Source organism: Sphaerulina musiva (assembly GCF_000320565.1).
Source record: "Sphaerulina musiva SO2202 unplaced genomic scaffold SEPMUscaffold_2, whole genome shotgun sequence".
Taxonomy (NCBI): domain Eukaryota; kingdom Fungi; phylum Ascomycota; class Dothideomycetes; order Mycosphaerellales; family Mycosphaerellaceae; genus Sphaerulina; species Sphaerulina musiva.
Window position 1 is genome coordinate 1424389 of NW_016017384.1, and position 21748 is coordinate 1446136.

General features: G+C 52.2%; 8 protein-coding genes across 8 annotated transcripts in view; 4 read left to right on the top strand and 4 right to left on the bottom strand.

The window, feature by feature from the left end:
* SEPMUDRAFT_39146 (acyl-CoA dehydrogenase NM domain-like protein) overlaps positions 1-665 on the bottom strand; it is a gene marked incomplete at both ends in the record, with an annotated part of 3057 nt that extends 2392 nt beyond the window's left edge. Inside the window, 2 exons of the mRNA XM_016908733.1 lie at positions 220-356; positions 545-665. Of these exons, the coding sequence (XP_016763475.1) occupies positions 220-356; positions 545-665 (258 nt within the window). The remainder of the gene's footprint in view (positions 1-219; positions 357-544) is intronic.
* A 732-nt stretch (positions 666-1397) lies between these two features.
* SEPMUDRAFT_147260 (uncharacterized protein) lies at positions 1398-2403 on the bottom strand. The gene has a single exon (XM_016904185.1). The coding sequence runs from the start codon at positions 2389-2391 to the stop codon at positions 1663-1665; it is 729 nt and encodes a 242-aa protein (XP_016763476.1). The 5' UTR covers positions 2392-2403; the 3' UTR covers positions 1398-1662.
* A 1836-nt stretch (positions 2404-4239) lies between these two features.
* Positions 4240-6120, top strand: SEPMUDRAFT_147261 (NAD-dependent formate dehydrogenase). The gene is made up of 5 exons (XM_016904186.1): positions 4240-4301; positions 4404-4716; positions 4792-4967; positions 5030-5574; positions 5632-6120. Exons 2-5 carry the CDS (start codon positions 4531-4533, stop codon positions 5979-5981), a joined length of 1257 nt encoding a protein of 418 aa, XP_016763477.1. The 5' UTR covers positions 4240-4301; positions 4404-4530; the 3' UTR covers positions 5982-6120.
* Positions 6121-7984: 1864 nt separating this feature from the next.
* Positions 7985-8779, top strand: SEPMUDRAFT_131063 (uncharacterized protein; the record flags this gene model as incomplete). The annotated part of the gene is made up of 1 exon (XM_016902393.1): positions 7985-8779. One exon carries the CDS (start codon positions 7985-7987, stop codon positions 8777-8779), a length of 795 nt encoding a protein of 264 aa, XP_016763478.1.
* Positions 8780-8822: 43 nt separating this feature from the next.
* SEPMUDRAFT_161558 (P-loop containing nucleoside triphosphate hydrolase protein) lies at positions 8823-10765 on the bottom strand (the record flags this gene model as incomplete). Its single annotated transcript, XM_016907944.1, has 2 exons — positions 8823-10450; positions 10627-10765. 2 exons carry the CDS (start codon positions 10763-10765, stop codon positions 8823-8825), a joined length of 1767 nt encoding a protein of 588 aa, XP_016763479.1.
* Positions 10766-10909: 144 nt separating this feature from the next.
* SEPMUDRAFT_147263 (uncharacterized protein) lies at positions 10910-13445 on the bottom strand. The gene has a single exon (XM_016904187.1). It carries the CDS (start codon positions 13354-13356, stop codon positions 11221-11223), a length of 2136 nt encoding a protein of 711 aa, XP_016763480.1. The 5' UTR covers positions 13357-13445; the 3' UTR covers positions 10910-11220.
* Positions 13446-13846: 401 nt separating this feature from the next.
* SEPMUDRAFT_161560 (Hus1-like protein) lies at positions 13847-15472 on the top strand (the record flags this gene model as incomplete). The annotated part of the gene is made up of 2 exons (XM_016907945.1): positions 13847-14854; positions 14913-15472. The coding sequence occupies 2 exons, from the start codon at positions 13847-13849 to the stop codon at positions 14937-14939; spliced, it is 1035 nt and encodes a 344-aa protein (XP_016763481.1). The 3' UTR covers positions 14940-15472.
* A 251-nt stretch (positions 15473-15723) lies between these two features.
* Positions 15724-21582, top strand: SEPMUDRAFT_147265 (FH2-domain-containing protein). Its single transcript, XM_016904188.1, has 2 exons — positions 15724-20516; positions 20575-21582. Exons 1-2 carry the CDS (start codon positions 16053-16055, stop codon positions 21322-21324), a joined length of 5214 nt encoding a protein of 1737 aa, XP_016763482.1. The 5' UTR covers positions 15724-16052; the 3' UTR covers positions 21325-21582.
* The last annotated feature ends 166 nt before the right edge of the window (positions 21583-21748 follow it).

Here is a 21748-nt window from a genome sequence, read left to right on the forward strand (position 1 = left end):
CGACTTCACGAATAACTTATTAGCCGTTCCCTAACTCTGTTGTTTATATCAACTGTTAGCATGGAAAATAGATCTCCCTCCAACGTATACACATCTCTCTCTCTCTCTCTCTCTCTCTCTCTCTCTCTCTCTATCACGAATACAAATCGACGCATAAATTACATGGGTACATAGGCAAGGCAAAGGCAAAGGTAAAGAAAGACACAATACGAAACTCACCTGTTCTCCACCCCCATATTTCTTCGGCCCCAACACTTTAAGCAATCCCGCAGATTTCAACAACGCAACTTCTGCTTTGGGAGACTTGTTTGCGATATCTCGCTGTGCGGCATCTTGTCCGAGAATTTCTGCGACATCTGAAAATCCCAGTCAGTCAGCCAGTCAGCCATTGTTCAGCTCTCAGCTCTCAGCTCTGCCTCATGATTTCCCTTGATATCTCGCTTTTTTTTAAAAAAAAATGAGAGCGAATGTTTTTTTTATGTTGGGGAGTACAAACAACTCGACTAGGAAATTATTAAACATCTGAATGAATGAAAGGACATACCTGCAGCACGTTGAATCCATTCTTCTTGGGTGTGAGGAAGGCCGAGGCGTTCGAAGCGCTCGTGGTGAGAGTTGTAGATTGCCGGATCGGTATATTCTCGAAGTAGCTCCTTGTTGGACATGATGATGGATAGATGAGTAGGTGGATGGATAGATAGATAGATAGATAGATAGATAGATAGATAGATGGCAGTGAGGTAGATCTCTCTCTATCTCTCTCTCCCTCTCTCTCGATGAGATGTGTTTCGTTCGTTGCCCTGTTTGTTTGAGTGAGGTTGAAAAGACAAGAAAGAGAAACAGCTCGAGACAAGAAATAAGGAAAGGAGTTACCACATGTCTGCACCTATATATACCCAAGGTATTCTCAAGCTACGACCACGTTCGATGGCGAAAGCACCTAAACTACCAAGGGCAGCAGCATGGGGAAATTTCGCCATTCTCATCTGTCAATCATCAAACGTTGCCTGGCAAACGTTCTGGGGGAGGGGGAGGGAACCGGGTGGTTAGAGAGAAGATCGCCAATGGTATGGACTGGTTTGCTCGAGCACGCAATGGAGCTTCCCCATCACGCGCATCAAAACAGCAGCACATCACAACAAGGGGGGGAAAACGCGACGAGCCGAGAATTTTGCTCGCAAATATTGAAGAAGAAAGTGATAAGGGAAGTCGGGAAAGCCGCATTTCCCAGTTGCCGAGCCGAAGACTGTGTTCTCGAATTGAAAGAGGTGGGAAGAAGTAAATATATACAGTTACCTTGAGGTAGGGTCTGCAGCTTTATGTCTCGAAGTGGCTAGTCTCTTGGAAGTAACTCCAGCTTGGAACAGAGGTAAGGTATAAGGTCAGGTACAGAGTGAGGACTCAAGAGCTTGCGTTGGATTTCTGCTCATGTTTAATTATCTATGTATCCACAAAGTCAGTGAATACCTGATCGACGTGATGATCGAGCTGCAAGGAGAACGCACGAGAAACCACATCACGGCTTCTCTAATGTCACGGGAATTTGCAAGGATGTGAGAATCTGGTCTCTTCGCCTGCAGGAAACTGCTGCTGTTGTTCTATTGCACTCATCTCGTAGCCCAGGAGAGGTGCCCCAAGTTGCTTGCTGATACGAGGTGGTGCTCACTGTCTGCCATAGCGTCGCGAATCGCCACCACCCCCATAAGAGGCATTCCCTCCGCCTGAGGGCTGATCGAAGGGATTTGACGCGCCGACAGAGCTCAGAGCTGGAGTGCTAGCATTGCCCTTTCCTCCCCATAGTCGTGCCTTTAGCCTTTCTTGTGCACTTCCACCACCGCTGGCGGGCGCGCTCAGCTCCACACGACTGCCTGGCCTACTACCCAGCTGCTCGGAGGACATGCTCTGATAACTACCCGTGCGCTGCGATGGCAGTGGTCGCGCTTGCGGAGCAGCCAAGTTTGTACTACTGGCACCAGCGGGCTGGTTACTCGTGGGCCTTCGAGCATTGCGCAAGCTCTGCGGCTGTGTTGCAGCTGTACTTTGGCCACCAGACGGCGGATCCCACAGGTCACTCAGCGTTGAACTGGGTCGAGACCCGCCTTGACCTGCTGCACCTGTGTATGGACTCCTGCCACCTGCGCTCGTGAGATAACTTCCATAGCCTCCTTGTTGCGCATACTGCTGTTGGGGATTTGCTTTCTTCTCCTTTGGATCCGCCGGCAGCCACGGAGGATACGGCCGCCCTTTCTCTGTGTAGTGAGCGCGAAGCACGCGGCAGATGTGCGTGTCGTCCTCGGTATCGCCGTCGTCTTCGCTGGATAGGAGGGTTCGGCGCAGAGAATTGTAACGCGACGTTGTGTGCGTGAGCAGATTACTCAGGTAGCCTGACATGGTGGTGTCGTGTGGTGGCGGTGTGGAGATGTGCGATTATTAGACGTGGAAGTGTGCTCACTGTGATGGTGGAGCGAGAGACGCGGGCGCTCTCTGTCGGTGCCGCATGTGCGGGAACATGTTCTGTGGCGCAAGCTGAAGGTAGCCCCATCACACAAATACGAGAAGTTGCGCTTTCCAGCTCTAGAATACCACCTCGACTTCACCTTATCATTGACTGTTACAGCCCGTGCCTGTATCGTGTCACGGCGACAAAATTAATATGTGCTCCCAGGCAGCATCTCTTTCGCAGGATTGCTGGTCTGCAGGATCGGAAGTTGAGCGGACATTACCATAGGTTTGAGGGATGATCAACGATTGCATGTGGTGGGCTTCACGAATACGGACGGATTGCCCGGGCAGTGTGATGAGTGGATGTTGTGCGGAATTCCAGGCTACACTCCACTGTTACGATACAAGAGGCTTGCGTTGCTGGCAGCGTCATGGTGAATGTGCACTACGTACGGTTAAGACGTCCGATGGATTGATGGTGATTGTCCACAAACGGGCCGCTGTCGTCGACCGTCTATGGTCGTCATCATGGATACATGTAATTCCTGCAAGGCGCATAAGGTAGCGTCCCGATGACAACACCAGCATCCGATACGTATGGCCATACTGAGAAGCACATACGATACAGCACGTCGTTGTTCAACAAGAGCCCACCGAAGTTTGTATTCTTGAAGTCTCATAATACTTCTAGTAGTCCTAGTGCGTACGCGAGCTTCGAACTACCAAGATCAAGCAAAAGCATGGCTTGGATCCTCTCCGTTGGACCGTTGCTCCGGGATACTGTGCCTGAATATAACAATAATAACCAAAATAACAAATAATACCTCTAAGGCTCTGAGTGAAATCCCGCACGCTCTCCGCACAACTTCCCTTCTCCTTTCCCCTCTCCCCTTTGAAACGACAACACGTGACTGACTGTGCGTCAATTAACATTCTTCCAATCCACTTGCCGGGCGGCGGTGAAAGTGGAACCCGGCAGCGTGCCGCTCATGCGGCAAGACTTTAGTGCCAAAGGCAGGCAGCTGGCGGGAGCTTTCTCCACATTATGCGCATTTACGCGAAAAAGGCGGGACGTCGAGTCGTTCCATTTCTGTCGTTTTTAAAAAAGAGTCTCTTTGATGAGAGACTGGAGCTAGGAGGTAGCTTCATGTTCCGCAATACATCCAGCTCGCATGCTTCCTTCCTTCGACGCTGGGCTGCTGCTGTTTCAACAAGCCTGCCTACCCGCCTGACTACCTGCCTGCCTGCCCGCGTGCAGTTGTATCTTACCTATGTAGTGATACACGATCGTGGGAAACCCCGCTCGTGCCGTCGTTGGTTTAAACGAGGTCGCTCACAGACCAGACCAGACCAGACCAGCCCATAGAAGGTGGAGGTAGGAGGTAGGGCCACAGCCCACCAGCGAGCAGAAGAAGCCGGGCTACACGGCCTACAGCAGGCCTGCCTCTGCCTTTCATTGAACGGATGGCCTGGCCTTGTCCAGTCGGTGCGGTCTGTGGTGCGCGACTCTGTGTGTATGCAAGAAAAGAGGCTTCCGAGCGGGGCCTGGATCATCATCATCATCATCATCGGCATCATCATCACTGTGACTCTGTGAGTGAGCGAGCGTCGTGACCGCCATCCATCCAGTACCTCCTAGTGCAATATGACATCCGCCCTTCTCATGCCAGCTCCACTACTGTACGGTACTGAGCTCGGGACTGAGCGTTAGTGAGGTCGTAGGTCACTGCATATGTATATATAAAAGAAGAGCATGCAAGCTCGTTCTGACGGAGCTCCCATTATAGTCCGTCCCATCATTACTTGACTACCTTACCTGTACTACCAACATCTGTGTGTGAACGCAGTCCCCAGCCAAGGCACGTTCCCCCGCATGTTGCTCCGCAATGGGCGACGATCCCATACATAGCTTCGCCGGCTATATGGCTGCGCCAGCCACTGACATGGTGCTGATCGAACAGGCTATCTCCGCATACCAACCGCTCGACCCCCAAAACCTACACGCCTGCTACTTAAGCTCGCGTGTCCGGACCCATTGCTCTTCTCGTTGATCAAATCTTCAACAAAGAACATTTCTCCTCTCTCATCATGGTATTTGCACGCTCTGCCCTCCGTGCTGCTCGCCCAGCAAGCTCGCTGCTTTCGCAGAGAGCGACAACCGCATTCGCACAACGTGGAGCTTCGCTCTCCAAGACGACAGCAACCTTCGGAGGCATCAGAACGCTGACCGCAACCTCGCGACAACAGGGCAAGGTTCTTCTCGTTCTCTACGATGTATGTCTAACCTCTTCTCCACCTCCCATGAGCTAGCTGCATTGAGCAATTTCAACTCACAAAATTTCCAATCAGGGCCACGAGCACGCGACTCAGGAGCCTCGTCTGCTCGGTACCACGGAGAACGAGCTGGGTATCAGAAAATGGATTGAGGACCAGGGCCACACGCTGGTAACCACCTCCGACAAGGAGGGTGAGAACAGCAAGTTCGACCAGGAGCTCGTCGACGCTGAAGTCATCATCACTACACCGTAAGAGGGACTCTGGCCCGTTTGTTTGACCTGTCTGCATGGTGCTCATTTATATCCCACAGTTTCCACCCCGGTTACTTGACTGCGGAGCGTCTCGCCAAGGCCAAGAACCTGAAGCTGGCCGTCACTGCGGGTATCGGTTCCGATCACGTCGACCTCAACGCTGCCAACAAGACCAACGGCGGTATTACCGTTGCCGAGGTCACGGGCTCCAACGTCGTGTCCGTCGCTGAGCATGTCATCATGACCATTCTCGTGCTGGTCCGCAACTTTGTTCCAGCTCACGAGCAGATCGCTTCTGGTAACTGGAACGTTGCCGCTGTTGCCAAGAACGAGTACGACTTGGAGGGGAAGACGGTCGGTACCGTTGCTGTGGGCCGTATTGGAGAGCGTGTTCTGCGCAGACTCAAGGCATTTGACTGCAAGGAGCTCCTCTACTACGACTACCAGCCACTTTCTCCCGAGGTGGAGAAGGAGATTGGCTGCCGACGAGTAGACAAGCTCGAGGATATGTTGGCACAGTGTGATGTGGTCACCATCAACTGCCCACTCCACGAGAAGACTCGCGGTCTGTTCAACAAGGAGCTCATCAGCAAGATGAAGAAGGGTTCGTACTGGAAACAACAGACGTGATGATATTGACCATTCGCTGACCGCTTCACAGGCTCGTGGCTCGTTAACACGGCACGTGGTGCCATTGTCGTCAAGGAGGATGTTGCCGAGGCCCTCAAGTCTGGCCAGCTCCGTGGATACGGAGGTGATGTGTGGTTCCCACAGCCCGCACCCAAGGACCACCCACTCCGATACGCCTCGTACACGACCTGGGGAGGTGGTAACGCCATGGTGCCTCACATGTCTGGTACCTCCATCGATGCACAGGCCCGCTACGCCGCTGGCACCAAGGCCATTTTGGACGAGTACTTCAGTGGACGCCAGAACTACCGACCAGAGGACTTGATCTGCCACAAGGGAGACTATGCCACCAAGGCTTACGGTCAGCGCCTGAGGGCATAGAGATTTCCGTCTCTCTGTCTCTCTCGGAGAAAAGATAATGCCATATAATGAGTTCTGTGTAACGAGTATTTAGCGTCTGCAGGAGAAGAAGAAGAAAGAAGAAGATACCTTTTTTTTTATGCCACCAGCAAAACTTGACACTACCTACCTCCTTTCCGCTTTCGTACATACCTACTTGTACCTACCTAGGCACACCTTTGCTGATGATGAGCTGACTAGGTAATGTGCCTAGTCGCCAATTGTGTCGCGTTTTGACGCGTCTTACAGAAGAGAGATTTGATATCACACCCCGCCGCCTCCGATCCCGTCTCGACGAGCAGTGACAGCATCTCTGGATGTCGTGCCCATGGGGAAACGAAAGAGCTGGGTGAATGAATGAATAAATGAATGAAGTTGGAACAGTTGACGAAAAATGCACCATACCATACCATACCATACCTCTTGTAGGTAGTAGAAGATGAAGAAGCTCGGAGGACAAAGGAAAAGGCAGGAGCAAGCAGGCGGAAGCAGCCGCTCTGTTACGGGCTAGGTAGTTCGGAGCAGTTCGCGACCTCGTTCTGTTTATAGCGCAGAGGAACCGAGATTCCCGCGTCGACTTGCCTTTTCTTTTGGTATTGTTTATTTCGTTTCTCTTTTCTGTGAAAAGGGGTATATATTGCTACAGGGCGTGTGGGATCAGACTTTTTTCTTTTATAGAGTTGAGGTATTTATTTGTAGGGGATAGAGAGAGATAGAGAGGGTACGGTATCAAATCACAAGTTTTTGGTCTTTTTACAAAAACATCTACTAGACAGATATTTAATTGTTGATGCGGCAGGTACACTATACTAACATCAACCTTCTTAACACGAGATTTTTTCGCATGCAGTATACATATATGCATACATCTTAGCCTACGAGACAGCTACTTACTCCCAGATACTGTACATGTATTAGGTTGATTTTACTCCTAGTCTACCACTGACGTGCGCCAACAACGGAAACCTACAAGCAGCGTTCCGCGTCTGTATATACTCCGTAGAAGCCCAAACAGGGGCGAGCCCTGTTATCTGGGTTGGACGCATCTTCTAAAAATGGCGTCTGTCTGCTGTTCCAATATATTGGCTAGATTATTACCGATTCAAAAAAAGGAGTCCGGCACTCTCTCCCTACTAGGGGAGAGGAGGAGGAGGAGGAGGAGGATCACAAGGAAGAAGACAATATAGTGAGTGAACTCTGAAACTGGTGGTCGAAATCAACTATCATAAGGTACGACGACAACAACAACAGCTACGATTCACATATACCTCGATCTGCAGAAAAAGAAAAAAGCAAACACGTGCTTACTTACTTACATCTTGGCGAACATGTGTTGTCGTCGTCGTCGTCCTGTCGTGCAAGACTTGTTCCGCCCCGTGTCTCGTCCATCGTGATCCGGACCAGTGATAATACCAGATTCGGAGCTTGTAGCTTGTAGCTTGTAGCTTGTAGCTTGTAGCTTGTAGGTAGCCTTGTACTTTGACATTCACCTGCCCCCCTGTCACGATGCCAAGGCTTCCCCCCGGGGACTCCGCCACCATTCAATCATCATCATCATCAGCATCAGCATTGAGAGGAGGAGGAGGAGGCTGATGTTGTTGATGATGATGGGAAGTCTTGGAAGACCGGGCAAGAGGTCAAGAGCTAGGTATACCTATGTATCTTTCAAACCCGAGCATGGCTTCAAGGTTGACCTGGGTGATTCTGACATCACTTTTTTTCCCAACTGACCCATCCATGTATTTGCGTCGTGAGCACTGGGCAGTAAGGTAGTTAACTGGGTGTAGTTGATAAAGTAGTACGCGCACGCACGTACATGTACCCCAGACTACCTCTTGCTACTACTGTACTCGTGAGGTTCAGTAGTAGTTGGGCGCACACCCAGTCTTTTATTTTGTTGAATACATACCTACCTTTACCTGTACTACTGTCATCATCAGATTTTCAGTGCAAAAAACGAGAGAAGAAAGAATCCACAAGACACGATGGCGAAATTGACAAAGGGTCCTTCGAAAACCATCGTCACTATCATCGTGGCCACGGTGATTGTGATATCTGTATTCGTTTGCGCAGCGGTGGCCTGCTCACTGGTACGGCGACACAAACGGAATAAGAGGAATGCGCAAGTCCTGAAAGCGCATCTACGAGGAGGTGGCGACGAGGAACACGAAATCGTCGAGTTCATGAAATCGGGTTCGTTCGAGGCGATGCGACACGAAAGGCTCGGACTCGCGGACAACAACAAGACTCAGCCGAGCGAGCTGGGATACACGACGAGACCGTGGCATGAACTGCCGCGGACGCTTCTGCCAGGACAAGCCAATACTTCGTTGCCCACGTATCGACCAACTATGGCAGATCTGCCCAAGGCGGAATTAGCAGATACGAGCATCGTTGAACTTCCGCCGGCCAGGTCTGATCAGAAGCTGGTACCGACGCCTCTGAACTTCTCGAGACCATCCAGAGACAACGCACGCCTCAAATGCGATGGCGAGGTTCATGAGTTGCCGGAGGAACCACAGCAGGGCAGCATACCGACAATTGCTGGGATGGAGCGGCACGATCCCAATAGAATCTCGTCGCCTACGGTGCCCACTCTCATCCGACACGAGGAGGATAGCTCCGAGTCGGGTATTGAAGAACGTTCAAGCCCGGTCAGTCCACTCACGGTGGGAAATTCGGTCCGTGGAGAGAAGGACAGGCCCAGACGAGTGAGTTTCGCATCAGATGTGTCCCATTTGCGGCCAATGGAGATGCAAGGCGTCCCCAGCCCAACGTAAATCGTGGGGCATGGTGAACGAAGACGAATGACCATAACGAATTTCATTTTCCCACGCAAAATTTCTCGAATACGACACCGAGTACTTCTTCAACATCTCCAGCTTCTCCTTTTCCCGTGATTTTGGCGAGACAGTTCGCTGCGGCGCGTAGATGCTCTGCGGCAAGTACGATGTCGGCCTCTCCGCTTGCTTCGAATGATCCAGAGGTGGTGTCTTCTTGAGCTTCCATAAGGAAAGCCTGGAGATTTTGGATGCACTGGTCCAATAGCATGCGATGCCTTTCCGAGGCACCGAGAGACTCTTGCCACACGGATGAGTCTTGGTCGTATGCATCAGCACCGGTCTCTGGCGAAAGAGCTGCCGTGAGCATTGCAAATTCTTGGACAAGACCTTGGAGGAAGGATTGAACGCCGTCATGCTCCCCAGCTGTATCTAGACATGAGAAGAAGTATACCGAGCTTGTCTCCAGGCTCGGCATCCTCTGGCAGATGCGCTGTCTTACATCTTCGCACACAGTAGGATTTCCACTCGTCAAGTCTGTCTTGTTGACGGCCACCACGACATTCTTCTTCCTTGTCAGCAAGAGATCTGCTACCTCGCACACTTCGTCGTCTAGGTTAAGCACAACACTGCCATCGCTTGTCTTTTCAAAGCTGAACATGACAACCACCAGATCACTTTCCTCTGCCCTGATTTTCGCTCGCCGCATACCTTCTTGCTCAATGCGACTAATTTTCTCGGCGGATTCAGCATGTCCCTCGATCGCCTTTCGCAGACCGGCGGTATCGCCAAATCGACAAAAGTATCCTCCCAAATCGAGGCCAATCTCCACAACGTCACGTGTTGTACCGGCTTCATTGCTCACTATCGCAGCTTCACGGCCCACAATTCTGTTCAACAGAGAGCTCTTCCCAGTGTTGGGTGCGCCCAGCAGAGACACATTGATGCCATGGCGTAGAAGCTCTCCTCGGACAGCATTACGGACATGCACCTGCAGCGATGCTTGGAGAACTTTGACTTGTTCTGCTACCGAAAGCATGAGCTCTGCAGGACTTTCATCGAAGTGCTGATCTTCACTGAAGTCGATGAGCGCTTCCAGCTCTCCACGTGCGTATAACAGCCTTTGCCTCCAAGTCTCGTATTGTACAGAAAGCTTTCCCGTAGTGCCTCGAACAGACAGTCGTCTTTGCTGTTCAGTATCAGCAGCTAGAGTGTCTCCTAACGCCTCAACCTGGGTGAGACCGAGCCGGCCGTTCATAAATGCTCTTCTTGTAAACTCGCCAGGCTCTGCATAGCGAATGACTCCAGACTCTGCAGTGCCACATCTAGAGATAGCAGCAAGCACGGCCTTGACGATGGCCGGGCCGCCATGAACGTGCAACTCTAGTATGTCCTCGCCAGTAGCACTTCCAGGACCTTCGAAATGCAGAATCAAGGCACTGGAATCGAGCACATTGGCAGGCGAAGGTGTCTTGCCAGGCTCATAGAGTGATCGTACCGTCGCGACACGCGGTCTCGGCGCCTTCTTGCCAGGACATAGTGCAGCATAAATGTGCAGACATGCTGGTCCAGAGACCCGGATTACGGCGATGGCAGCTCGGCCTGAGGCGGTAGATAATGCATATATGGTCGGCTCATGATACGTCAAGTTTGATGCAAAGGCGGCCAGACCTCGTGGCGTTGCATGAAGCGGCGGCCTCCTGGAAAGAGAAGTGGTGGTGCGCGAAGGATGCGGCCAGTCTGTGCTGCCGAATGTGTAGTGACAGTGTTGTTGGTATACAGCAGGAATCTGCGAGTATCGATGGAGCTTCGCATTCCCCGCGGCGCGCAGTATGCCTTTCATCAACCTGTCACCTTTCGCAATGTTTTGTATTCCAATTTGTAGGGACAGGACAGGGACAGGACAGGGCCAGAGAAGTGAAAGCGTGAAGGGTTCAGCCGGGGAATCGGCACAGATGACGGAAAGCCAAAGTGGTCAAGGGCCATAAATACATAAGGTATACCGTAAGCGTAGGTAGGGGCGATATATGCGTAGGTGCTACATATGCATACTCACGTAGGACCGATATACACCACCTACTACTGCTACTACTACAAGCATAAGGTATACTGCGATAGAGAAGCATTGAGGGCTACCTGATATATGAGGTGTAATTATTCACGGCCCTGGACCACTTTGGCCCTCCGTCACGGAGAAGTACGAGCCGCCCGAGCTGCCGAGTCATATCTACGGCATACGGTATACAGATGTCTGTACCTCCTAGTCACCTGTTCAATCGTTCTTTTCCGCTTCTCTCATAGCCACCGACCCAGACCGCGTCGCTATTGATTTTCATGCTGATGACACGCGAGCCAAACATGCAAGCGGGTCAATCGTCCAAACCTCTCGATGGACATACCTGCGTCCTCATTCCGCCGTTCCAACCTAGAGCCCAACCGCACTACCAGGCGTATCCTTCCTCTTCGTCCTCTGCACCTTCATGCCAATCATCATCTCCACTGGCTTCAGCATCAAGAAAGTCCTCCTCCCTGAACTGTGTTTCGCGAGGACGCTGGTTGTCAATTCGAATATCGACGATATCGCATAAGCTCTGACAGAATTTCTCCGGTATCTTACGCCAATCCTCTGCTCCGCTCTCATCTTCCTGTTCCGAATCTGTACCGGACTCTCGCGCAGGCGCTTGCGTCTCCGAGCGTGTGACAATCCGGCTCTCAGCGACAAGCTTGCTGCGACGCTGAGGTCTCGTACTCCTCGGCTCCGGTGGCATGTCAGGCGCAGGAAAGTAGACCGTGTCGGCGCTTGGTCGGTGTGGCGAGACCTGCACGTGCATGACCGTTCTACGACGGGGACGTCGATCATCGTCAGGTACACCTCTGCCGAGCTCGTCCGTCTCACCGCTGTGCACTTTGATCTGGTGTGAGGAGCTCTCTCTGGACATCGAAAACTGCTTGAGCGAGCCGAGCTGCTTGTTGGGTTCTTCATGTGGGCGCTTGTACACCCGCCGTAGTCGCTCAATCCACTGATCGCGAAATCCTACGCGATCGCGCCAGGGAATGTCAATGTGCGCATGAATGATGAGAGTACGTAAGTCTGGAAGTTGGTCTGCATTGTCAACGAGCGTGCGGAAGAAGTCCTGTGCTGACTCTGGAGACCACTTCTGGGCTTCCAGGATCTCAAGGTGCCGCAATGTGGATGGCCAGCTTGCAGTCTCGCCCTCTGGCAACAGCTCGTCATAGAGCTCAATTGCATCATTCGTGGTTTCACGCTCACTGTACAACTGTAAGTCCAGCTTCAGTCTTTCGAGGCGCGGGCACTTCTCCTTGAGATCCTGCGTAAAGCTGAGGTTCAGAGCTGCATTGTTGTTGAGCTCAAGTTCTCTGAGCTGAGAGCCAGAAGTAGTGAAGAACTCTCGAAGCATGTCGCTAGTTATCTCAAGGCAATTGCTGAGCTCGAGGCGTTGCAGATTCGTGGGTAGTCGCTGTAAGAACTTCTCCATGATGATATCGCATGAAATGAAAGTGAGATCTGTGAGTGATGGCAATTTGGCGATGGATGTGGCGAGACCAGGAGGAGCGGCCGCAGAACTACCTTGGCCATCCGAGTCAGGTATGCCAGGCTCCAAGCTATCATCCACGTTGAAGCCTGTCACCACCAGCCGTTTTAGATAAGCAAACGCGCTACTGTCGTGAGCCCTCGAGATCTTTTCGTACAGATCAAGTGACACATTGGCTGCGAGTGCACTCTTCGGAATGGTTTCACGGCTCCAGCGCCACGTGCGCAGATGAATCCCTCGCTGCTCCATCGACCTGATCAATTCGTGAGGCTGTATTGTCCACTTGGGCTGAGCTCGTGGCCGATATGGCTTCTCATAGTTCTGGTGCAGCAACTCCATGTGCTGCAGTTGTGGCAGTTCGGGGATCAACTGGAGCAGGTCAAACACTGGTCGGCCATGTGCAGTGTAGGCCAGGTTTCGAAGATCGATATTCAGCCTCTGCACCTTCACGTTGTAATTGATATACCGTTGATCGTCCGGTGTGCGCAGCAGGTCCAATAGCTGATGTGGATATTGCGTGTTGTAAATGCCTGGCGACTGGTAGAATGCTTCGAGAGCGGGAACAGAGAATGCTCGGCACACTCGTGCCGCCGATAACTTCAGCCATGCGGCGTTATCATGAGAGGCGCGCACCCATGTTTGAGTGTCGCCAGCAGCATAAGTGAAGATCTGCTTCAAGATAGCATGAGGGAGTGAAGTCCACTTCGGAATCTTCCCATCGCTTGGCCCATCAAAGGTCCTCTTTGCCTCTTCCTTGTTTGGCTGTCTCGCCTTCCCAACGCTGAACACCCTCTTCAAAGTCGTCTGCCTCGTCTTGGCTGCCTTGCTGCGGGTCTGTGGTTGGCGCCGGTTGCTGGCCTTGCGCTTCTTCAGCGCGGGTTCCTGTACAACGTCGACCAATTCGGCGGGTTGGTAATCATCGTCTCTGTCGGCTTCGAATTCGTCGTCGGTTTCCGGGTCGAGATAGACAGAGCGCCGGCGTATCGCGGTCTGTCGCGAGGAGCGTCGCTTGGTGCCCGCCATATCTCTCGTCGTGACAGTGTGGGCGCACTAGAAGGGTTGGTGCGATGACAGTGACAGCATATGTGTGGCAGAGTCAGGTATCGTGAGATGTCCCTGGGGCAGTGTTGTTGCCCTCAAGGAATGATGACAACCTGGGAGGTGGAAGCGACAAGCAGGGATCTGCACCTACTTCCTAGCGTAGCGTCGCTGCAGGGTACCGCTGGACCATCCCTGCTGCAGCCAGATCTTACTTGCTTACATAAGACACATGAGATCTGGGATTCTGGTCTGGGTAGGCAAGTAGGTACACCACCCGTTCAACTTCCACCTCGCAATGGTGAGCGACTATCACCCAGTCCGCCAAGAGAAAGTGAGCAGCTACATGTGCTCAAGCCTCGCTTGAGAAGACGCGTTGGCATTGTATTGCCTGGTACTGTACACATGCGCACATGCGATAACCACGATGAGATTTAAGGCATTATCTGTCACACGTTGAACGATCACATCCAAGATGCGTTTCAGGGCGAGTATGCAGAATGTCCATACTTTCAGCAAATTCACGGCCTCGCTGGCTTCTCTCGGTAACATTGCTTGGCTCAGGCTCGACGAAAAGGACATACGATTCACAGTCATTCCGGAGTCAGGCACGCAAGTGTGGTCAGTCCTGGCTATAGACACAATCTTTGAGACCTACAGTATACAGTCTGCGGCCGAGGGAAATACTATCAATCTCGAACTACCGCTTGCGCCACTACAGCGAGCACTGAAGAGTGCTGTGCATGCCACATCTGCCAGCATTCGTCTGACCAAAAAGGACAATGTGCCACTATTATCGCTTACAATCTCTACTCAGGCCATGAACAGCAGTGCGCCAATGCCTAATGGTCACGCAAACACCGCTTCTGGCGACCAGGAGGATGTGGAGTTTTTTGGTGCCAGACAAGATCGCGAGACGGTGGTCACACAGGACATCCCCATCCGTGTACTTGCGCCAGCTTCAGTGGATGGACTGCATGAACCAAAATGTAGGCCACCAGAAGTACACATTACCCTGCCGAATCTGATGCAGCTCAAGGGCATCAGTGATCGCTTCACCAAGCTAGCTCTGTCTGCGAGAGGCACCAGAAGCGGCTTCAACAGTGCTGTGGCTGGACCGAAGCTCGAAATCAGTGCTAATATGCATGGCTGTCTACGACTTACTCTCAACACCGACGCAATGCGTATCAGCAGTCTTTGGACTGGCCTCGAAATTCCAGAACTTGATCCTTCGCAAGTTGAAGGTGGCGTGGAAGGAATTGCCAATCACCCCAGCACCAGAATGAAAGCACTTGGGAATTCTTCTGGACAGGGTGAAGAAGGATGGGCGACCGTCCGTGTCGAAGGTCGAGACTGGGGTCGTGTATTGAGTGTCGGGCGCATGAATGGCAGAGTTATTGCGTGCTTCGTGGACGAGCATGCTCTTATTCTGTACGTCTATCTCGAACGAGATGAGCCTGGTGGAAGTGAAGATGTGCTCACGGTAAGCTTTCCGATTGTTCGTGCAACATTCTACGTCTATTTGCTGACAAATCTTTCAGTACTACATCTCTTCATTTGCTCCATAGAATCAGAATTACCACCAAATGTCGTACGCCCTTGTCAGAGGCTGAACCTGTCTGCGCCACTCGCTGCCCCAGAACTTCGAGTAATTTGCTATATCAAAACAGATGGTCCTAACTCCTGGGTGAATCTACGAAGTCAGGAGGTGGTCAATTCTACGTTCTCAGGCTGCTGATCTGCCGCACAAAGTGAGGATAGGTCCGATCATGTGTGTGCTGTGATCGCGAAGAGCGAGTGACAGATCAGAGATCGCCGAGTGAGCTTGTCAACAGTGTGAAGTTTACATGGACCAGGGAGTCCGATTCAGCCTGCGGGAGCCTGAAGCCTGAAGCCTGAAGCCTGGAGCCTACCTCCTACGGAGGTAGCCTCCTAGGCTCCTACAGTCAACACAGGTGTACTGGGTTCGCAATTTAAACCTTTGGCGCAACTCCGGTAGAACGGTGTGTTCACATGCCCACTTTTTCGCTCGAGCAAGCGATGAAAGATGATAGATAGATACATGTAGCACACGCCTACGATATGAGCATGTTCAGCGTCCCGAACTGTCAAGGTACCTAGCCCTCGTGTGGGCGTTTGTGTCACAGAACTCGGCGAGTCGGCGAAGGTATTGAGTTCGGTTCTATAGAACGCGCCAAGCGCTCCTCCGCGTTCAGGAGGGAGTGTTCGAGTGGTCCGTTCCCATCCATCATCACGCTCGAGCCGTTAGACTACCATACCTCCGTACCTACCTGCTTGCCTGCCACGACTCACATCTGGAACCTGGATTACAGGGCTCCGAACCTACCACACCACGTCTGCAGCATTCTGAATGATACTGCAGCCTTTCGAATCTCGACGCAGGCATAGCAACGAGACTGCTTGGAGGACGGGAAACTCGCCGGTTGACTGCTGGCCAGAGTGGCTCAGTATCTCCGGACGACCGCAACGAGCACTGGAGAGGGTATGAGGTGAAAGGGCGATTGCGGAAAGGCGTCAACGAGCACAGAGTATACAACAGACAATACGCACACTGGCTGGGGTCAGCGCAACTGCGCGCGCCTTGAGCGCTTTGGCGGAGCAAGAACCCACGGAGCCTGGCGAGGCGAGAGATAAGTTGGCAGTGGAGCGCCACAGAGACAATGTTCTCCAGCGACAAGTCCTCGCGCCAGTCGTCCAACGGCGGCAGCAAGTCCTTCTTTCACCGGAGCAAGAAGGACAAAGGAGATGCACCTCCCATGCCCGAGACCGCATCGCGACATTCGCACCGCAGCTCGAGTTCGACACTCGATCAAGAGGAGTATGCGAAGCAGGGCAGTTCGCACGATGGCATCAACATGCAGGCTGGAGTCATCACGAGTATACCATACGATACAATGCGGCCAGATCGTCCGCCCTTGCATGTTGAGCATGGCGATAGACCGGTGTCGCGCCGAGAGCCACTGCCCCATCATCTAAATAAGGGCGGTGGTGATTTTCACCAGTATCCCGTCATTGATACGGGCTCTATGGCGGCACCTAGACCCCCAACGCATGGCAGCAGTAGTAGGAGCTTGAGGCAGCACGACCCAGAAACTTCCACTCTCAACAGCTATGCCCCATCGCGGAACTCAAGCGACCATGGAAGCATACGGAGCAACTCGTCATACGATCGGCGGCAGTATCAGTATGGGAATGGCAGCACATCGTCCTTTAATCCAGGCTATCAACCCGAACACGAGCGGATGTTCCAAGCTACACACTCATCGCGCGACAGGGAGCGAAGCCACCAATACTTGAACGTATCAAATCCATCCGCTCATACGAGCACAATGTCCTTTAGTCCCGAAGGCTTTCTGATGCAAAAGCCCAACGATGACAGGATCATTGAGAAAGAGTTTCTGGAACTGATGCTGAAGCGAGGATGGAAGAGCTTGCCAGAACAAGCCCGTCGACAAATGGAAGCATACCCCATAAGCAAGAAGTGGACACTGGTATACCAAGACCGATTGGCAGAATGGCAAGGAGAGCAGAAGCGGAAGCACATGTCGCGTAACACCATGACAAGTATCCAAGGATTTGACATAGCCCGTATGGACGAAGAGGGAAGCCCGGAATGGTATGTTAGGAGGATTCTGGACAACTCGATCAATCCCAAGCAATTGCAGAGCTTGTCGGTCAGCCTGCGAACGCAACCCATCGCGTGGGTGAAGGCATTTGTGGAAGCACAAGGGCAAATCGCCCTGACGAATCTACTCGGGAAACTCAACCGAAGGACAGCGTCTGGGCCGACTCCTAATGGTGGTGTGCTTACCGAGAAGGACATGGACCGCGAGTACGACATCGTCAAGTGTCTGAAGGCGTTGATGAACAACAAATATGGCGCCGACAATGCTCTTCAGCATGATAGCATCGTCATGTCGTTGGCGAGCTCGCTGACTTCACCTCGCCTAAACACGAGAAAACTGGTATCCGAATTGCTTACATTTTTGTGCCACTGGTCAGATGGCGCAGGTCACCTCAAAGTATTGCAAGCTTTGGACCATCTCAAGGCAGCTCAAAATGAAAATGGACGATTTGATGCTTGGATGCGAATTGTTGAAGTCACTATCGATGGTCGAGGCAAGATGGGCTCTCTTGTTGGAGCATCTGACGAGGTTCGGAGTGGAGGCATCGGTATGGAGAACCTGCTGATGGAGTATGCTGTCGCATCTCTGTTTCTCCTGAACTCGATCGTGGACGCGCCCGAGCGTGATTTACAATTGAGATGTCATATTCGAGCACAATTTGTGGCGTGCGGCGTCAAACGGATATTAGTCAAAATGGAGGACTTCCAGTACGAGGTTATCGACAAGCAAGTCGAACGATATCGAACAAACGAAGCGATCGATTACGAAGATCTCCTGGAACGAGATGGCAATTCGATGCATGATAGCATGGAAGGCGAGGGTAAGGATCTCAATGACCCCGTGCAGATCGTAGAAGCCATCCAGCACCGATTAGCAGGAAGCAAAGAAGGCGACTACTTTCTGTCTGCGCTACAACATCTGCTGCTCATCCGAGACAACGAGGGCGAGGATCGATTGAAGCTCTTTCAACTTGTGGAAAGCATGCTCTCGTATGTGGCCATGGATCGAAGGTTACCAGACATGGATCTCAAGCAGTCTCTCAACTTTTCTGTGCAGTCATTGATGGACAAGCTGCATACGGACTCAGAGGCACGACAAGCACGGGAAGCCGCCCATGAAGCCAAGCTGATAGCAGACGCTGCGATTGCCGAGCGCGACGAGATGAAATCGCAGGTTGAATTGGGTGCAGAAGGTCTTGTTGCGAAATTACAGAAGCAAGTTGACGAGCAAGCAGCTGTGATTGATCTCCAGTCACGGCAAGCAGATGCACTCAAGTCTGAGCTTGGTGACCTCCAAAGAATACGAGCGCAAGATCTACAACGACAAGAGCTCGAGACACGAGAGCTGTATCTTATGTTGCGTGATGCACAAGATATCGCTGCTTCGCACTCCAACAAGGAGGGCAAGAATGGCGAGCACACAGACCCAGCACAATTGAAGGGCATTTTGGATCGCGAGAGGCTTATGGATCGTCTCGAGATGCAGTTAGAACGTGCAAAGACTCAAGCGAAGCTGGAGGGTAAGGTCTGGCAGCAGGTCAATCCCAGTGACAAGTTACGAGAGCTACGTGAGAAGATGGAGGGAGCTGGGATGGAGCCCGATGGTCTTGGCGCACATATGCCATACCTTGGCCAAGTCACCAGAGCGAAGAGTGGCATACCTCGCAAGCCAATTGCTAGAAAGGTGGACGAGGACGCGGAGGATGACATGGACGAAGAGCTACAGAATGATGACGCCGTGTATGAGAAGCCTCGACTTGTCGAGTTCAAGCGGCCCAAGGTACCTTCGAACGTTGCTCAAGCTCAGCAAGGTATGCTCGCCGAACTGCAGCGCAAAGCACAACGTGTGGATGGCAGCGACGATGAGGGCGATGGAGTTACCACAGGTCCAAGTCATCCCAGTCTGGAGAGTCAGAGTCCTAGGACTCCGATCAGCACAGATGCTCCCGATGTGCCTCCCAAAGATGCCTTCGATGGGCCGATAGCACCACCCGCTCCCCCTGCGCCCCCATTGCCCGGGGCGAGCTTCGATGGTGCCGCGCCGCCCCCGCCTCCCCCTATGCCTGGGTTCTCGAATGCCGCTCCCCCGCCCCCACCGCCTATGCCTGGATTTGGAGGTGGCGCCCCTCCGCCGCCGCCTCCGCCGATGCCTGGTTTCAATGGTGCCGCACCACCACCGCCACCTCCTCCGCCAGGGATGCGAGGGCCACCAGCGCCTCCGCCACCAGGTGCACCTCCTCTTCCTGGCCAGATGCGTGGCGGCTTTCTGCCTAGACAGGTATACAATGCTTCTGGTTCTGGCATAAGCGCCACTGGACCTCGGCCGAAGAAGAAGCTGAAGGCACTTCACTGGGAAAAGGTCGATGATACGGACAGAACGATGTGGGGCTTGAACGCTCCCACTTTTGAGCAGAAAGAAGAAAAGTATCAGGAGTTGTCCAAGAAGGGCATTCTTGACGAGATTGAGAAGCTGTTCATGGCCAAGGAGATCAGACAAATCGGCAAATCTAATGGAAAGAATAAGAGTGACAAGAAGCAAGTGATCAGCAGAGATCTTATGCACATGATGCAAATCAGTCTTGCTAAATTCGCTAACGCCGAGGCCGAGGACATCGTCCGCATGATCATTCACTGCGACCGCGAAATTCTGGATAATGGCAATGTCATGGACTTCCTGCAACATGAAAGTCTCTGCACGATACCCGATAACGTGGCCAAAGCTATGGCTTCTTATTCAAAAGACTGGAACGGAGCTGACGCGCTCAAAGCCGAGCGAGAATCGGACCCAACCGAGCTCACTCGGGAAGATCAGATCTATCTGTACACTGCCTATGAACTGCATCACTATTGGAAAGCAAGGATGCGAGCGCTTGCATTGACGCGGAACTATGAAGCCGAGTACGACGAGATTTCCAATAAGTTGAAAAACGTTGTGACCGTCTCGGAGTCTCTGCGCGATTCCGTCAAGCTCATGCCGGTTTTTGGACTGATTTTGGATATTGGAAACTACATGAACGACTCCAACAAACAGGCTGTTGGTTTCAAGCTCTCTTCGCTCGCTCGTCTTGGCATGGTCAAGGACAAGGACAACGAGTCGACACTTCTTGATTACGTGGAACGTGTTGTGCGCAAGCAATACCCACAATATGAAGGTTTCTACGAAGACATCTCTGGGGTGTTAACCACACAAAAAGTCAATATTGAACAACTACAGGCCGACGCAAAGAGGTACATTGACAATATTGGCAATGTACAGATGAGCTTGGACAGCGGCAACCTGTCAGACCCGAAGAGATTTCACCCCGAGGACAGGGTCTCACAGATCGTGCAAAGAAGCATGAAGGAGGCTAGAAGGAAAGCCGAACAGATGCAGCTTTATCTTGATGAGATGAAGAGAGTGTTTGACGACATTCTCACCTTCTTCGGTGACGACAACAAGGATGAGAACGCCAGGAGAGAGTTCTTCGGCAAGCTGGCTAATTTCTTGCAAGAATACAAGGTGGGCACTTTTCGAGGCTGACATGTTTTGACAACGCTTGCTAACTAACATGAAACAGAAATCGCACGAGAAGAACATGATTCTGGAAGAACAATGGCGTCGCAACGAGGAGAACATGCGTCGCAAGCAGCTCAAGGCCGGCGGCACGCCTGCAAGCACCAGCACCAATGGTGATCTCAGTCCGTCGCCCTCAACAGGCGCCATGGACTCTCTGCTCGAGAAGCTCCGGGCGGCGGCTCCTCAATCGCGAGACACTCGTGAACGCCGAAGACGTGCTCGCCTCAAGGATAAACATCAAATCCGCGTGGCATCTGGCCAGCAAATCCCGGAGACTGGGGAGAATACTGACGAACCTCAGACCAGCCCTGACGAGCTGCTTAAACCCAGCAAGACGAATGACTCAGAGCCAGCACCTGCAACGGAAGGTGGTGTCTCAGAAGGCGAAGACATAGCAGACCGTGCTGCCTCCTTGCTGCAAGGTCTTCGTGGTGACGCTGAACCTGCTGATCCCCAGGACAATACTCTACGGGTTCGACGCAGAAGGGAAAGCGCAGATGACGAACGTTCACGTAGAAGAGCAAGACGCAGGAACGTGGCTGGGAGCGCCGATCAAGGCGATGGTCGTGCCTCGACCACGATTGCTGAAGAGACCGACGAAGCGAATGGGTCTGCTCAAGCGCCCATCATCATTGAGATTGACGAGGACAGTGAGGAGAAGAGGCTTTCGGATGACAGTCCCCTGCCAACACCTACGACGATTGTTGTTCCGCCTAGTCCGGACCTCGACGAGGCCACATTGAAGGACTAGCGCTGCTTTGAACGGAGCCTTGTCTCCCCTGGTCCATCCAGACTTCAGCTGCACTGAATGTGCGCTAGTGGAGATCTGTGTACATATTCGTAATGTTTTTTGTTTTCTTGTTTTTGTAATATGCTTCTGTAGCAGACAACCTTTTTTGTTTTGCTGCAATCTGAGCGTAGGAGCGAAAGAGCATGGGAGTTGCAAGGTCTGGCAGCTGCGCATGAATATTCATTTATGAGCATTAAGTTTGAACGAATCCATCTTTTTTTTTCCACATCACCATCTCGAGTTCACCTCTCCATAACGGGTCCCCGATGATGCCGAGGGAAGGTCAGATAGTAGACGACATCGATCTACCTACTCGTAGCAGGTTTCTTTGATAAGGACCCCCTTACACGATATATGTACTGTCTTTTCGCAGTTATGGACACGT

Bases quoted from the DNA above. Each gene is read 5' to 3' on its own strand.
- SEPMUDRAFT_147261 (XM_016904186.1), top strand. From the start codon at position 4,531: ATGGTATTTGCACGCTCTGCCCTCCGTGCTGCTCGCCCAGCAAGCTCG. The intron at 4,717-4,791 runs GTATGTCTAACC...ATTTCCAATCAG, and splicing joins TTCTTCTCGTTCTCTACGAT to GGCCACGAGCACGCGACTCA. The intron at 4,968-5,029 runs GTAAGAGGGACT...TATATCCCACAG, and splicing joins GAAGTCATCATCACTACACC to TTTCCACCCCGGTTACTTGA.
- SEPMUDRAFT_147260 (XM_016904185.1), bottom strand. From the start codon at position 2,391: ATGTCAGGCTACCTGAGTAATCTGCTCACGCACACAACGTCGCGTTAC.
- SEPMUDRAFT_147263 (XM_016904187.1), bottom strand. From the start codon at position 13,356: ATGGCGGGCACCAAGCGACGCTCCTCGCGACAGACCGCGATACGCCGG.
- SEPMUDRAFT_147265 (XM_016904188.1), top strand. From the start codon at position 16,053: ATGTTCTCCAGCGACAAGTCCTCGCGCCAGTCGTCCAACGGCGGCAGC. The intron at 20,517-20,574 runs GTGGGCACTTTT...AACATGAAACAG, and splicing joins ATTTCTTGCAAGAATACAAG to AAATCGCACGAGAAGAACAT.